The sequence below is a fragment of the Theropithecus gelada genome, chromosome 15 (assembly GCF_003255815.1).
Source record: "Theropithecus gelada isolate Dixy chromosome 15, Tgel_1.0, whole genome shotgun sequence".
In the NCBI taxonomy this organism is placed as follows: Eukaryota; Metazoa; Chordata; class Mammalia; order Primates; family Cercopithecidae; genus Theropithecus; species Theropithecus gelada.
In genome coordinates, this window is record NC_037683.1 from 29371342 (window position 1) to 29388540 (window position 17199).

At 36.8% G+C, this 17199-nt stretch overlaps 1 protein-coding gene across 2 annotated transcripts in view; it reads left to right on the plus strand.

The window, feature by feature from the left end:
* The window catches only part of C15H9orf84 (chromosome 15 C9orf84 homolog), a 106569-nt gene that overhangs the window by 38276 nt on the left and 51094 nt on the right, over positions 1–17199 (plus strand). For both annotated transcript variants that reach the window (XM_025359850.1, XM_025359851.1), the window contains 3 exons: positions 7377–7484; positions 9243–9351; positions 14587–14681. In XM_025359850.1, coding sequence (XP_025215635.1) covers positions 7377–7484; positions 9243–9351; positions 14587–14681 — 312 coding nt within the window. The remainder of the gene's footprint in view (positions 1–7376; positions 7485–9242; positions 9352–14586; positions 14682–17199) is intronic.

Genomic DNA, 17199 nt, shown 5'->3' on the forward strand with positions numbered 1-17199 from the left:
GAGAGTCATAACTTAGAACTGAGGTGGTTTCATCCCATTTAGTCTTAGTAAATATTATTGAGTTATTTTTAATGACAGTATGAGCCCAAATATTTAACTGCCCTCTCATAAATTTCATTTAAAGTGATCAATGAAATATAATATCATGGAAGAAAGGAAGGGGGATCTGTGATATCAATTGAGAACAGGGATGCTTGCCATGAACAGACCACAGACTTGAAGGAATTCTTACAGTTAAAACTAAATTAGGGAATTACTGTTCAGCCTACAAATCAAAGCAAGGGAATGAAAAGCCAACCTGGGGAAGTAGATCAACTCCATACCAGAACTTGCAAATATAGTAGATCTCAAAATGCAGGGTGGGCCATAGGCTTATTGGCAGGACGAAAATCTCAGCTCCATAAATGCTAATGTAAAGGACAACAAATGACTTTACTGAGTGATTACACTGTTAAACTCCCAACCTTCACTTGACTTGGCTGCTGTACTAAGTAAAACAGAGTCACTGCCACAGAGGACTTCTAACAAGGAAAGTTATACACACTATTGAAAGTTCAGGGGGTAGGCAGTGTTCCAGCTACCTTTGGGTTGTGATAACAATAAAACTGCTTAGTACAGCAATAAAATTGCCTGCTACAGGGATATCTCCAGCCATAACTCCCTTCCTATTTCCCATGCTCAAAGTGTAAGGAAAACTATATGGATTTGCCTACTCTGAACATTCAATAAAAATGGAATCATATAATATGTGATCTGTGACTCATTTCACTTAGCATAATATTTTCAAATTTATTATACATTATCCAATGTATCAGTACTTCATTTTTATGGCTAAACAATATTCCATTGTATGACTATAACACATTTTGTTTATCTGTACATCTGTTGATAGATACTTAGGCTGTCCTTTTAGCTTAAAAGTAATCCTGCTGTGAACATTCATGTACACGTTTTTGTCCACACATGTTTTCATTTCTCTTGGATCTATACCTAGGAGTGGAATTGCTAGATCAAATGGTAATTCTGTGTTTAACTTTTTGAGGAATTGCCAGACTGTTTTCCAAAGTAACTACACTATTTCATTCCCACCAACAATGTGTGAGGGTTCCAATTACCTACATCCTCTCCAAAACTTGTTATTATATAACTTTTTTATAGCCATCCTACTAGGTGTGAAGTGATACCTGATTGTGGTTTTAATTTGCATTTTCCAGATGGATAAGGAAGTCAAACATCTTTTCACATACTGTTGGCCATTTGTATATCTTCTTTGGAGAAATGTCTCCTCAGATCCTTTGCCCATTTTAGTTGGGTTATTTTTCTTTTTATTATTGAATTATAAGCTGTCTCATTTGTTTATGTTTCTCAATTCCTCCTTTTCTGCCTTTGGGATTACTTGAATTTTTTAAGGAAGTGTTTTTGTGACAAAATTGTACATACCTCAAGTGTATAACATATTTTGATGTACATGTACATTGTGAAATGTTTACCATAAAAAAGGTAATTAACATATCATCAGCTCATAGTTACTTTTTGAATGTGATGAGAATATTTAAGATCTACTTTCTTAGTAAATTTAAAGTGTACAATGCATTATTATTAACTATAGTCACCATGCTGTATGTTAGGTCTCTAGAACCTGTTCATCTTATAACTGAAAGTTTATACCCTTTAACCAACTTCTCCTCATTTCCCCTACACCCTAGCCCCTGGTAACCACTCTTCTATTCTCTGTTTCTATAAGTTTGGCTTTTTAGATTCTGAATAGAAGTGGTAATATTAGGCAGTATTTGTCAATACCTAATTTTTTGAGAGTTTTTATCATGAAAGGGTATTGAATCTTGTCAAATGCCCTTTTGCATCTACTGAGATGATCATATGGTTCTTGTCCCTCACTCTATTAATGTAGTGTATCACATTTATTGATTTGCATATGTATCCTTGCATCTCAGGGGGAAAAAATCTCACTTGATCATGGTATATAATCCTTGTAATAGGCTGTCAAATACAATATACTAGTATTTTGTTGGGGATTTTAAATTATTTTTAGAATTCTTATTTTTTATTGAATAATCATGGTTTTAAAATTTTTTATCCTTTTGATATGGTATATTACACTGAGTTTGGGATTTTCAATCAACCTTGCATTACTGCAATAAATCCCACTTTTTTTACCAGATTATTAATTTTGTGTCAATATTCATAAGAAATATTGGTCTGTAGTTTTATTTTCTTGCGATGTCTTTGTCTGGTTTTGGTATCAGAATAATATGGGTCTCATAGAATGACTTAAGCATCATTCACTTTACTTCTATTCTTAGGAGTGACTGAATAATTGATGTTGATTTTTAAAAAATGTTTAGTGGAATTCATCATTGAAGGCAACTGAGCAAGCTTATTGCTTTGTGAGTAGTTCTTGATTACCACAGAATTATATTTTATAACAAAAATACAAAGATATATAGTTTTTAAAAACTAGGTAGATAAATTGTCCCACAGTCACTGAAGCTCTGTTCATGTTTTCTTTCTTTCTTTTTTTATTGTTGAGATGGGGTCTCACTATGTTGCTCAGGCTGGTCTTGAACTCCTGGGCTCAAGTGATCCTCCCACCTTGGCCTCCCAAAGTGCTAGAATTACAGGCATGAGCCACTGCACCTGGCCTCTGTTCATTTTTATTCAATTTTTTTCTTATTGTTTTTCAGATTGGGTAATTCCTGTTGCTCTGTCTTCAATTTCACTGACTCTTATGTCACCTCTAATTTTCTGTTAAGTTCATCCAGTGAATTTTTTATTTCAGATATTCTTTTAAAATTTCCATTTGTTGTTTTTTATAGTTTCTCTTTCACTGCTAAGAATGTCTATTTGCTCATTCATTACAACCATATTTTTCTTTACATCCTTTAGCATAGTGATTACTATGTTATGTTATTATTGCTTTGAAATCTTTGGATACTAATTTCAAAATCTGAGTCATCTCATGGTTAGTGTCCAGTAACATATTTTTTGTAGAGAATGAGTCACATGCTCCTGTTTCTTCATTTTACTAAATGTATTTGGATTGTATCCTGACATTGCACCTGATACATTACAGAAACTAGTTTGCTATGTTCCTTTGAAGAGAGTTGACTTTCTCTGTTTGTTTTAATAGGCTGGCTGAACTCAAACTGTAAACTCTGTCTCTACTATGGTGGGAAAGAGCTGAAATCTTTATATAACCTTAGCTGATATGCTTTCAATCTGCCCCATACATGTGTAGTTCAGGGATCATCCAGAGATTTATTAAGCAGAGTTTATACATAGAGTTTGGGGCTCCTCCTCTGTTGCTCTCTACTTTCCTGGTTTTCTTCCTTTATCTTCCAGCTGCTGTGGTAACTCTGAACTCTAATTCAGGTAGAACTGTCCTCTAATTCTTCAAGATAATAAGACTGCAGATTTTTATCCAAGTTCTAATTGACCCAGCTAGTACCAAATATATCATCCCTTCAAGTGAAAAGCTGTAAAAATGGGAAATTTACTCAGTATCAATTTGCTTTCCATTTCTGCATGCTTTAGACTGTAGTACCTTCAGATAGTCATTTTACATATTTTGTTGAGAGCTATAAATGCTATCTACAGGAAGATTGGTCCAATAGGAGCTATTGCTAGAAGTAAAACTCCATTCTGCTTTATATACTAGTTTTTTAAATTTTTTTTTATCTCCTAGGATTCTATTAATATCTCTGAACTGTAGATGAATATTTCTTCCCCTTCTCCTCACTTTATATATTTTATAGATGGCTACTGTCATTCTATAGGATTTAGAGGGGAGAACTAATATATGTGTTTCTTGCTTTCTTGAAACAAAAGCCAGATAATTTTGAAAGAAATCAATTATAACCTCATTTGAAACATAGGTTAATCTAATTAAAGCTAAGATCTTAGAGATGTCTAAGATCCCCAAGATCTCAGCTTTAATTAGATTAATCTGTTTGAAAGGGAGAAAGTTTTGGTGAAAAAATATGCTAAATTTCTTATTCTAAAAATAGGAGAACTGAGATGTAGCCTTTTTTAATTGATAAAAAAGATTGAAATGCATATATTATAAAATTAATGATAATGCATTGATTTAAAATAAGATATTCTCAGCCCAAAAGTTTCTTAAGCTGATAAGCAACTTCAGCAATGTCTCAGGATACAAAATCAATGTGCAAAAATTGCTAGCATTCCTATGCACCAGCAACAGGCAAGCAGTTTGTATGGAACCAAAAAACAGCCCAAATAGCCAAGACAATCCTAAGCAAAAAGAGCAAAGCTGGAGGCATCATACTACCCAACTTCAAACTATGCTACAAGGCTCCAGTAACCAAAACAGCATGTTACTGGTACAAGAACAGACACATAGACCAATGCAACAGAACAGAGAACTCAAATAAGACCACATGCCTACAACCATCTGATCTTTGACAAACCTGACAAAAACAAGCAATGGGGAAAGGACTCCCTATTTAATAAATGGTGCTGGGGGAGCTGGCGAGCTATATGCAGAAAAGTGAAACTGGATCCCTTTCTTACACCATATACAAGAATTAACTCAAGATGGATTAAAGACTTAAATGTAAAATCCAAAACTATAAAAATCCTAGAAAAAAATCTAGGCAATACCATTCAGGACATAGGCATGGGCAAAGATTGCATGATGAACATGCCAAAAGCAATTGCAATAACAGCAAAAATTGATAAATGGGATCTAATTAAACTAAAGAGCTTCTGCACAGCAAAAGAAACTATCATCAGAGTGAACAGACAACCTACAAAATGGGAGAAAATTTTTTGCAATCTATCCATTTGACAAAGGTCTAATATCCTGAGTCTACAAAGAACTTAAACAAATGTACAAGAAAAAAAGCAAACAACTCCCAAAAGTGGGCAAAGGACATGAACAGACACTTCTCAAAAGAAGACATACGGCCAGGTGCAGAGGCTCACACCTGTAATCCCAGCACTTTGGGAGGCCGAGGTGGGTGGATCACTTGAAGTCAGGAGTTTGAGACCAGCCTGGCCAACATGGTGAAACCCTGTCTCTACTAAAAACACAAAAATTAGCCAGGCATGGTAGCATGTGCCTGTATTCCCAGCTACTTGGGAGGCTGAGGCAAGAGAATCAATTGAACCTGGGAGGTAGAGGTTGCAGTGATCTGAGATCACACCATTGCACTCCATCCAGGCTGGGTGACAGAGCAAGACTCTGTCTCAAAAAACAAAAAAACAAAAAACCAAAAAACAGAAGAAAACGAAGACATGCATGCAGCCAACAAATATGAAAAAAAACCCCTCAACATCCCTGATCATTAGAGAAATGCAAATCAAAGCCACAATGAGATAACATCTCACACCAGTCAGAATGGCTATTAGTAAAAAGTAAAAAAACAATGGATGTTGGTGAGGTTGTGGAGAAAAAGGAATGCTTTTACACTGTTGGTAGGAGTGAAAATTTGTTCAAACATTGTGGAAGACAGTGTGGCGATTCCTCAAAGACCTAGAAGCAGAAATACTATTTGACCCAGCAATCCCATTACTGGGTATATATATACCCAAAGGAATATAAATTATTACAAAGATAGATGCACGTGGATGTTCATTGTAGCACTATTCACAATAGCAAAGACACGGAACCAACATAAATACCCATCAATGATAGATTGGATAAAGAAAATGTGGTACATACACACCATGGAATACTATACAGCCATGAAAAGGAATGGGATTATGTCCTTTGCAGAGGTGCATGGATGGAGTTGGAAGTCATCGTCCTCAGCAAACTAACGCAGGAACAGAAAGCCAAACACTGCATGTTCTCACTTATAAGTAGGAGCTGAATGATGAGAACACATGGACACATGGTGGAGGGAACAACACACACTAGGGCCTATCGGGGGGTGATGTAAGGGGGAGGAAGAGCATCAGGAAGAATAACTAATGGATGCTGGGCTTAATACCTAGGTGATGAGATGATCTGTGCAGCAAACCACCATGGCACATGTTTACCTATGTAACAAACCTGCACATCCTCCACATGTTCCCCTTAAAAGTTGATAACATGTATAACTTCTGAACTAACAGAGAAAAAAAATTTAAAAACTCTGAGCAATATAATTAATTCTATGGAAATAAAGGAGAGCAAAGCAAGCAAAAGGCATTGGAAGCATAAAATAAGATTATGAAAGTATCACCTTTGTTTGAGTAAATATAAATTGGTTAAGCTTCTCTATTAAAAGAGAGATAGATTTGTAGATTAAATTTAAAAAGCAGATATAATGACCATATGTCTGATTGAAAGATCCTACCAACTGCAAGATGTATTATCAACTTAAGAATTTTTAGGGAAGAAAGAAACATTCTAAATGCACATACAGATTGTAAGATGCATCACAATTTCAAACAACAAAATACAAAATCTATGTCTTACAATAAAAAACCACTGCATATGTTGTTTACAGGAGTTGAGCCTTAAGAAAAGAAAGAAAAAAAAGCCAAAGGTAAAAAATAAAGGGCTGGCAAGATGTGTCAGACAGCTGGGGAAGGCAGGCAGGCAGGCAGGGAGGGAGGGAGAGAGGGGGAAATAAAAGGATAGGCAAAATGTGTCAGACATCTAGGGAGGAGAAGGAGGGAGGGAGGGAAGAGAGGGAAGAAAGAAAGCCAAAAGATCCAGAAGATAAAAAAGGGATAGGCAAAATGTGTCAGACAGCTGGAAATGAAGGAGGGAGGGAGAGAGGAAGGAAGGAAGGAAGGAAGGAAGGAAGGAAGGAAGGAAGGAAGGAAAGGAGGGAGGGAGGGAGGGAGGAACGAAGGAAGGAAGGCGGGCCAAAGATAAAAAAGGGATAGGTAAAATGTGTCAGGCAGCTGGAAAGGAAGGAGGAAGTGAGGAAAAAAGGAAGAGAGAGAGGGAGGGAAGAAGGGAGATAAAAGAAAGAAAAAAGAAAGCCAAAGTAGCAGTATTAATATAGACAAGTAGAGTTCCAGGTAAGCAAGGCATAGAAAGTCATCATATACTGATAGAGATGAAACCCTTCAAAGCGACCTCATTCTTTGAAGTTTGTGGCTTATGGATTGCCCACTCTATCTTACCTTCCAGTGATTATGTAGATTTTGCCATTTTTATTTTCCTTTGGTAATTTTGATTGACAGTTGAAGGGTAACAAGGAGTGTGCATGGAGGAATAGTTATTTACGTAAGTTAACATTTTTTTCAGAAGTATAAATCTCTACTTCTCTCTAAAAGGAAAAATTGACATGCAATAAAATAATAAAGATACTTTAAAAGGAAAATGCTACTGAACAAGGTTACAGAAAATTAATGTAATGGTACATTTGCTAATAGTAGAGTTTTTTCCTTTTCAGATCTTACTAACAAGCATGGAATTGAGGATATCGGGGACATAAAATTCAGCTCCACAGAGATTTTGACCATTCAAAACCAGAGTGAACCAGAAGAGTGCAGTAAACCAGGTAGAAATTTTGATAAATCATTGAGCTTATCGGGGATTACCTATTTATGATGTAAAAGTACAGTACATTCACATATACGGTGTACTGTGAGTCAGTTTCCATGTTTAAAATTTGATTGTTATAATCCTATGTCATTTTTTTCTTATTTGCCCCTTTATATTTATTGCTATTATTAACTCAGAATTCTACTGGCATCAAAACTGAATAATAGGCCTGGTGTGGTGGTTCACGCCTGTAATCCCAGCACTTTGGAAGACTGAGGTGGGTGGATCACTTGAGGTCAAGAGTTCAAGACCAGCCTGACCAATATGGCAAAACACCATCTCTACCAAAACTACAAAAATTAGCCAGACAGGCATGGTGACACACGCCTGTAATCCCAGATACTCAGGAGGCTGAGGCACGAGAATGGCTTGAACTGGCGAGGTGGAGGTTGTAGTGAGCCGAGATTGTACCACTGCACTCTAGCCTGGGCAACAGCTAGACTCTGTCTCAACACAAACAAAAAAACTGAATAATATATAGATGGCAGTTACAAAGACTGTAGAAGAGGAATGGAGGAAATAGCATTAATATTAAAAATAGAAACCTTAAAATATTATAGCTCAGTAAATGAAATTTCATATTTTATCTCAATATTAGCAATCTTGCTGACCACTGTCACATTTTTTAAAAATTTGAATTTTTAACCTCCCAAAGCAATCATATCATTCTCTATGTCATCATTACCATTAATATTATTATTCTACCAAATTTGGAATCTTAGAATCATCTTTTGTTCCAGTACAATGCCAAATTGTGTTACTTCTTAACTATATTGATGGCACTGTTACTGAATTACATTTATAATTGGATCATCTGAATTATCTATTTGAAAGTTTACTGCTTTACTTATGAAAGTAATAAAACCACACTTAGTAGTTAGCAATACATGAGAATCACTTTTTCAAGTATACCCCATAAATGTATAATTCTGTGCTAGGCCATCTAGAGTCCAGAGTCATTAAGGTGAATAATTATTCTTTATAATACAGTTTGTTTAACATCACTAGTAATTAGTATGGAAATAAAACTAATAATTTTTTCTTTCTTTGGAAATAAAAATAATTCTATCACCTAAGTACTGACAACACAAGCTGTTAGAATCAAAAGTCTTAATACATATAAAGCTCTTGGAATTTATGTTAAACACAGTAAACTCAATAAAGTTTAGCTATCAATGTATTTTTAAAAAATCACCACTGTTGTAGTTGAGACACAATGTGATATATATGTAATTCCTTATACAGATGGACATTTAAGACATTTTATATATATCTTGACTCAAATTTCTTTTTGTCGAAATATTTTTGTTTTAACAGAATGACCAAACATAATAATTGCTTACAAAAAGTTCTATATTATACTTAATTTTTGTCTATTTATTTTTTTAGAGACAAAGTCTTGCTCTGTTGCCCAGGCTGCAGTACAGTGACAAAATCACAGCTCATTGAAATCTCAAATTCCTGGGCTCAAGCAATCCTTCCAGCTCAGCTTCCCAGGTAGCTATGACTACAAGCATGTGCCACCACTGCTGGCTAATTTTGTACTTTTTGTAGAGACTGATCTTGCCATGTTGCCCAGGTCTTAAACTCCTGGACTCAAGTGATCCTCCCACCTCAGCCTCCCAAAGTGTTAGAATTATAGGTGTGAGCCACCACACCTAGCCTACTTAATATTATTCAATGTTTACATAACTTTAATTTTCATATATTCCAGGAGAGTTAGAAATGCCACTAACTCCTCTATTCCTAACATGCCAACATACTTCAGTGAATTCATTATGCACAGAACTTCAGACATTTCCATTATCTCCAGTTTGTAAAATGTAAGTAAAGATTATATCTAGAACCCAAGTTGCAATTCAGAACAAGCAGTCTTTATTTAAATCTCTCCATATAAAAGCAATTCCCAAGATACCTCTATGAAAAAATTTAAGAGCTAGTACAGTGTCTATAATAAGTAACTAAAAGGAATATATAAATATATGTATAGGTTTGGTTTTATATGCAAAGAGTATCTTTAGAAGGGCACACAAGAAACAAGTAATACTGGTTGTATCCAGAAAAGAACTAGGTAACCTAGCAATGTGGGTAGGAGAGTTTTCACAGTATGGCTTTTACACATTTCAGTATTTTTAATGTGAATATATTATTAAAAATAAATAACTTAAAAATTTTTTAAGATCCTGGCATTGGAATAGTATGCTTAGGACATTGCCACTGGACACTTGCTAATGGCAGTCCCTACTGGCAGTCACTGCCATGAAAGGCAATGTAGTGGTGTATTAGTTTGTTAGGGCTGCCCTAACAAATACCACAGATTAGGTGGCTTAAACAACAGAAATTTATTTCCTCACAGTTCTGGAGGCGAGAAGTGTAAGAACAAAGTGTCAGCCGGGCTGGTTTCATTCTAAGACCTCCTTCCTTGGCTTATAGATGTCCCCGTGCCTTCATATATTCTTTCCTCCATCATTGTCTATACCCCAGTCTCCTGTTCTTATAAGGACACGAGTCATGTTGTATTAATGGCCCTGTTTAACTTAATTACCTCTTTAAAGACCTTGTCTCCAAATACAGTCACATTCTGAGGTACTGAGGATTAGGACTTCAACATAAGAATCTTGTGGGGCCACAATTCAGCCCATAATAAGTGGTTAGAAGCTCTGAACTAGAGCCAGATTGCCTGGCTCTATCACTTTCCAACTGCAACCTTAATTGTTCTGGGCCTCGGGTTTTTTAATCTACAATACTGGGATAATAATAATATCTACCTCATAAGGTTGTTAAGAGGTCTACTAAGAGATTTGTCATAGGTCTGTGGCCAGAAATAGCCAAAGATCACAGAGCAGTGTGGACGATCATTGATCAATAGATTTGGCTATCAGTTTATTCTCACTAAGAGTACCAGGGATCATGTCCTATCTCTAACAGAGGACATCCACTTACCTTGTTCACCTCTTGTCAATATGGTCTCAGTATTGGGTGAACCAGACATACAGAACCAAGGCTTGATTCATAAACTTGTTCAGTACCCCATCGTTATTGCACAGAATAGTCTGAAATTGTAAAATTGATATTGCAGGGCTAGGTCGTTATATTCTAGTTTGAGCCAAAATTGCAGAGCTTAATAGCCCAGTATCCTTGCCCTTTGACAGAGTCTGAGATAACTTTCATTGCTATCTTATGCCAGTTACAAAATTGGGAACATAACCAGTACAATTAGTCTACTATAAACCTAGAACTCAATGTGTCCTAAAATAACATATTTTCAGGAAAATGACAGTAAAGTCTACAAGTCTCTAATGAATTATTCCAGGACTGGAAACTGTGGGAGCTGTGTATTCGGTTTGAGTTCTTATTATAATTAGCTGATCTGCCAGAGGAGAGTGCTATTTGGATTACTGGAACTAACTGGAGTCAAGGCTCTATAATTCATCACTGGCTGCTTAGGCTTCTATTAATGGTCTCAGGAATGTGTCAAAGTGTAAGACTAAGGGCCCTAAATATATCTTTATCTTCTGGCTGAGAATTATTTACACTTCTAGAGTAAATTTGTGCTATACAGAGTTCTATCATGAACTAAGAATTGTCCATATCAGATATGAATTCTGAAAAGAGCATAGGACAAGTATGGAAACTACATATACTTTGTTTAAATACTTTTAGTTCTGTTGCTAAGGTGCAAGATTTATTTTATTTATTTTTTTTTTTTTGAGACAGAGTCTCGCTCTGTTGCCCAGGCTGGAGTGCAGTGGCCGGATCTCAGCTCACTGTAAGCTCCGCCTCCTGGGTTTACGCCATTCTCCTGCCTGAGCCTCCCGAGTAGCTGGGACTACAGGCGTGCGCCACCTCGCCCGGCTAATTTTTTGTATTTTTTGGTAGAGACAGGGTTTCACCGTGTTAGCCAGGATGGTCTCGATCATCTGACCTCGTGATCCGCCCGTCTCGGCCTCCCAAAGTGTTGGGATTACAGGCTTGAGCCACTGCGCCCGACCAGGTGCAAGATATTTATTTGCAGGACATATACTGTCTTTATTAGTGCCCTTTTACTCTTTTATTTACTCTATATACCCTAATCCATCTGTTATGGCAGATTGGCATATTTAGAAACAGAAACTAGCAGAAATGTTATGATCTTTAATTTCAGTTTGATTTTAAAAGTGTTTAAACCATAATAAGCTCTTTTTAATCGTAAGTTATATGTCTATTGTTATAACTCAAATATCTTTGAGTTATTATTATAGCTCAAAGAATTTATGAAACAAATTTTAACTAATGACTTATGATTTGGCAAAGTTATAAAAAAAAAAGGCGTTCAAATTAGCTAATGGTTTTAGAGCCTATGAAATAACCGAAGTAAGTTGTCCCCCAACAACTACATTTACCAGCAAGAGATAAATCACTTCCATTTGTTTGGTGACTGTAAACGCTTAAAAATCCATATTTTAAAAATGAGTTTACAGTAGTCCCCCTTTATCCAGGGAGAATAAGTTCCAAGACCCTAAATGGATGCCTGAAACTGCGAATGTTATTGAATCCTATATATACTGTTTTTTTCTCATATATTGATACCTATGATAAAGTTTAATTTATAAATTAGCCATAGTAAGACATTAACAGCAATAACTACAGTAAAATAGTAAAATAGAACAACCATAACAAATACCATCCTCATTACTCTTGTGCTTTGGAGTCATTATTAAATACAGTAAGGGTTACTTGAACACAAGCACTGTGATTCTGTGATAGCCGATCTGATAACTGAGAATGCTGCTAAGTGACTAAATGGGCAGGTAGTGAGTATAGATAGTGTGGATATGCTGGGCATAGGGATGATTCACATCCTGGGTGAGATGGTGTAGGATGGCATGAAATTTCATCGCACTGCTCACAACAGTGCAATTTAAAACTTATGAATTGTTTATGGAATATTCCATTTAATATTTTGGACTGTGGTTGACCATAGATAAATGAAACTGAGTATAGTGAACTCATGGATAAGGGGGAACGACTGTATATCTCAACTGTAAAACTAAAAACAAGGAGAAAAGGTGTTAAAATTTTTTTAAAAAAGAAGGAAAAATAATAAAGAATGTTATTGTAGCTGTAACTTATTTTTATGGTCCCAATTATTTTTATTTCAGAGCACAACATTTTGGCTGAAAATAATACCCAGTTAACAATATTTTTAGTGCTTATGACATATAAGATTCTATGCCAGATTTTATGGGATGAAAAAGAAAAGTCTGTATGGCATAAGATTTTATTAACCTACTAACTGCTGACTTGTGAATATATTTTTATGAACAATGTATCAGATTCAGACATGCCTTCAGAAATCTCCATTAAGAGTGAAATGTGTGTCTATATTGGACTTGGCTTGCTAGATATAACCCCTTCCTTTCACTTTAAAATAGTTGCTTACAATCTGAGGTGTTGTCAAAGAAACCTTGGTAAGATTCAGGAATTCTCTAGATTCTCAAATTTGCTACCGCATGACCAGATTTTTGGATTATGTGGGTAACCTGGATGCCTTAGACATAAAACCTAGCTTTCCACTGCCCTAGATTGTCAATTTAACTGGCATGCTCATATATGTTCCACACCCGGCCCAAAATACTTATAATTAGCATGCTCATATATGTTCCACATGAACAGAGAAACAGAATATAATCAATTCTCAGTCATGGTAACAGGAAGCTTGGGACACAAATTAAGGGATTTATGAATTAATAGTCTTTCCCCTACCAAAGCTAGTAGCTTCATAGTTACCGATTAGCTGTAATTTACACTGATTGTCATGCATATTTTCTCCCTTCTCCCCACAGTACCACTAAACACACATACCCAGACACACATCACTCACTCACAAACCCACCAAGATTGAACGTCTTAAACCAAACTTTAGGACTCTGCCATCTCCAGAGGAGGACTGTTTTATAGTTCTGATCCTCAACCAGTAGAGGCTCCAGAATTTCTATATGGATTAGACTTGGGGACAGCAATTTTATAAAAATTTTTGTTGAGGTTGCTATTTGCTTGGTAAGCATGGTAATTTTACTTAGATTGTATTTTTATTTTTGGTGGCGTATAAGGTTGATGCTAGCATAGTTTATGGAGGGAAGTGCTAAACTCTCCCAAGTCAGCCCTCTCTGGCTCCAGGTTCCATTGAGGGAGGTAGAGGTGGAAGTAATTTATAGTCCAGTAGGAACACTTTAGTTTACAAATTACCAAATTTTCCCAGGGATGGAGGAAGTGAGTACTGTATTTGATATTTGGTCTGTAGAACTCTACTGCAGTTTACACATTTATAAAGTTAATTTTTCACTTGATTTTGAGTGTAAAAGTACTTTTTTTTTTTTTTTTTTTTTTGAGACGGAGTCTCGCTCCGTTGCCCAGGCTGGAGTGCAGTGACCGGATCTCAGCTCACTGCAAGCTCCGCCTCCCGGGTTCACGCCATTCTCCGGCCTCAGCCTCCCGAGTAGCTGGGACTACAGGCACCCGCCACCTCGCCCGGCTAGTTTTTTGTATTTCTTAATAGAGACGGGGTTTCACCGTGTTAGCCAGAATGGTCTCGATCTCCTGACCTCGTGATCCGCTCGTCTCGGCCTCCCAAAGTGCTGGGATTACAGGCTTGAGCCACCGCGCCCGGCCGAGTGTAAAAGTACTTTAAAAATACTTTTTAAAAATAAAATTTTGGGCCGGGTGCGGTGGCTCACACCTGTAATCCCAGCACTTTGGGAGGCCAAGGTGGGTGGATCACTTGAGGTCAGGAGCTGGCAACCAGCCTGGCCAACATGGTGGAACCCCACCTCTACTAAAAATACAAAAATTAGTCGGGCGTGGTGGCAGACACCTTTAATCCCAGCTGCTCAGGAGGCTGAGACAGGAGAATCGCTTGAACCTGGGGAGAAGGTTGCAGTGAGCCGAGATAGTGCCATTGTACTCCAGCCTGGGCGACAGAGTGAGACTCTGTCTCAAAAAAATAAAATAAAATTTATTATACAAAAGACTCAATATTATTAATGTATTAAGCTTTAACTCTTTTTTTTTTTTTTCAGTCATTTGCTTACTGCTGAAGAATCAGCTAATAAATACTACATGATGTGGCAATTAGAAAGATGTAGAAGCCCTTTGAACCCATTTTTGCTTACAGGTAAAGATTAATTGCTTTTAAGTGAAAAATAGAAAGTATTTGTAAAAAGGTACAACCAGTAGAAATGTAGGATATCCATTTTCTTTGACCATTTCTTAACAGAATATATAACTTAGCCTAAAACTAAAATATCAAGATATCTTCCATAAGGTTCATTATGCTAGGTGCAGAAGTATATGACAAGATCTGGATCTTGCTGATTTCCTGGGTAATTCCTATACATGGGAGAAGGAAAAGAAAAGAAATGAAATACAAGTAGTACATAAAACAGTCCCATACACGTAATTTGTATTTCCAAATTGAATTGTTTGTTAAAAAAAAAAAAAAAAAATCACATCTAATGTTAAAAGTTTTAGTTGCCCAAGCTCTCCAAAAAGGACATTTAAAAACATTTTAAGAACAGCCGGAAATTAGCCGGGAGTGTCAGGGCGCACCTTTAGTCCCAGCTACTCGGGAGACTGAGGCCCAAGAATCACTTGAACCTGGGAGGGGGAGGTTGCAGTGAGCCGAGATGGCACCATTGCACTCCAGCCTGGGTGACAGAGGGAGTCTCTGTCTCAAACAAACGAACAAACAAAACAAAAAAACGGCCGGACACCGTGGCTCATGCCTGTAATCCCAGCACTTTGGGAGGCCGTTACAGGCAGATCACTTGAGGCCAGGAGTTCGAGACCAGCCTGGTCAACATGTTGAAACCCCTCTCTACTAAAAATACAAAAATTAGCTGAGCATGGTGGTGCACACCTGTAGTCCCAGCTACTCTGGAGGCTGAGGCAGGAGAATCCCTTGAACCAGGGAGGTGGAAGTTGCAGGAGCTGAGATTGCCACTGCACTCCAGCCTGGGCAACATGGCGAGACTCCATCTCAAAAATAAATAAATAACATTTTAGCAAAACTTGTTTATAGTTTAACAAAATAATTTAGAAGTAAATATACATTTCACATGTATATTCAAAATTTATCTGAGTAAAGTTAAACTCTTGTCTGTGTCTCAACTATTCCATTATGGAAATGGAACTTTGGATAAGGTATTCTTTTAAAAAATATTTAAATGAATCACTGAGTTGCATTTGGAGGCCAAAAACAAAGTGAAAACAGGAATCCTGGGAAGCAAGTAAGCACCAAAGCTGGCTTTCACTCCAAGCTTTTTATTAAACCTTGGAGACTTTGAACTTTTGTTTTGAGGTCTACATGTAGTGTAGAGTCAAGAAATATCCTATGTGGAAGGTCTGATAGGGGACCCCTACATAAAACTGGCAGTTCAACAAACTACCATCAAAATAAGAGCATACAAAAATAAACCACCATATCAAATGGAACTCTGAATACATTTGCATATTTCTACCTTGCAGCTGGAAGAGAGGAAAAGAAAAAACATTTCTCTTAAGTACTTCTAACCAGAAGGTAGCTATCATGCCTGGCTACAGTCAGAATTCCAACCACCTACATAATTTGAAAAATAGTGGTGATTTAATTTAAAGTGGTCCCAGGTTGACAGTGCCTCCCAAACACATAGAAAAACAAAAGTAAATCCTTTCTAGAGGAAAATACATTTTTTTCTGGAGGAATGTACTTCAACTCATGCTTCAAAGACCTTCAACAAAATTGAGAGAAACACATGCTAATAGACAAAAATCACAAAATATATTGGCATCATCAGTGAGATATAGCAGTAACATTAGACATCAAAATCAGATCATATATTGAAATTATCAATTACATAGTATAATATACTTTTAAAGCCAAAAAAGGGGGGAACAAGACATCTTGTATTATTTCTTACAACTGCATGTGAATCTACAATTATTTCTATCTGAAAAAAAGGAATGGACTGTTGATATACACAACATAGATGATCTCAAAATAATTATGCAGAATGAAAGAAACCACAAAAAATTCATATGGTATAATTCCATTTATAAAAAATTCTAGAAAATGTAGTTTAATCTATAGTGGCAGGAAGCAGAACAGTGGTACAGGGGTTGGGGGATGAGGAAGATTAGAAGGGAGATATAAAGAGGCAGGAGGGATACAAAACTTTGGAGGGAATGGATATGTTCATTACCTTGATTGTGGTAATGGATTCATGAATGTATAAATACATCAAAACTTATCAGACTTTTCACTCTAAATATGTGTAGTTTATTGCATGTCAGTTATACTTTAATAAAACTAGTAAAAATTATACCTATCTTACAGAATTATTTAGGGATTTGTTAAGAATAATGCATGTAGGCCGGGCGCGGTGGCTCAAGCCTGTAATCCCAGCACTTTGGGAGGCCGAGACGGGTGGATCACGAGGTCAGAAGATCGAGACCATCCTGGCGAACACGGTGAAACCCCGTCTCTACTAAAAAAATACAAAAAACTAGCCGGGCGAGATGGCGGGCGCCTGTAGTCCCAGTTACTTGGGAGGCTGAGGCAGGAGAATGGCGTAGGCCCGGGAGGCGGAGCTTGCAGTGAGCTGAGATCCGGCCACTGCACTCCAGCCCGGGCGACAGAGCGAGACTCCGTCTCA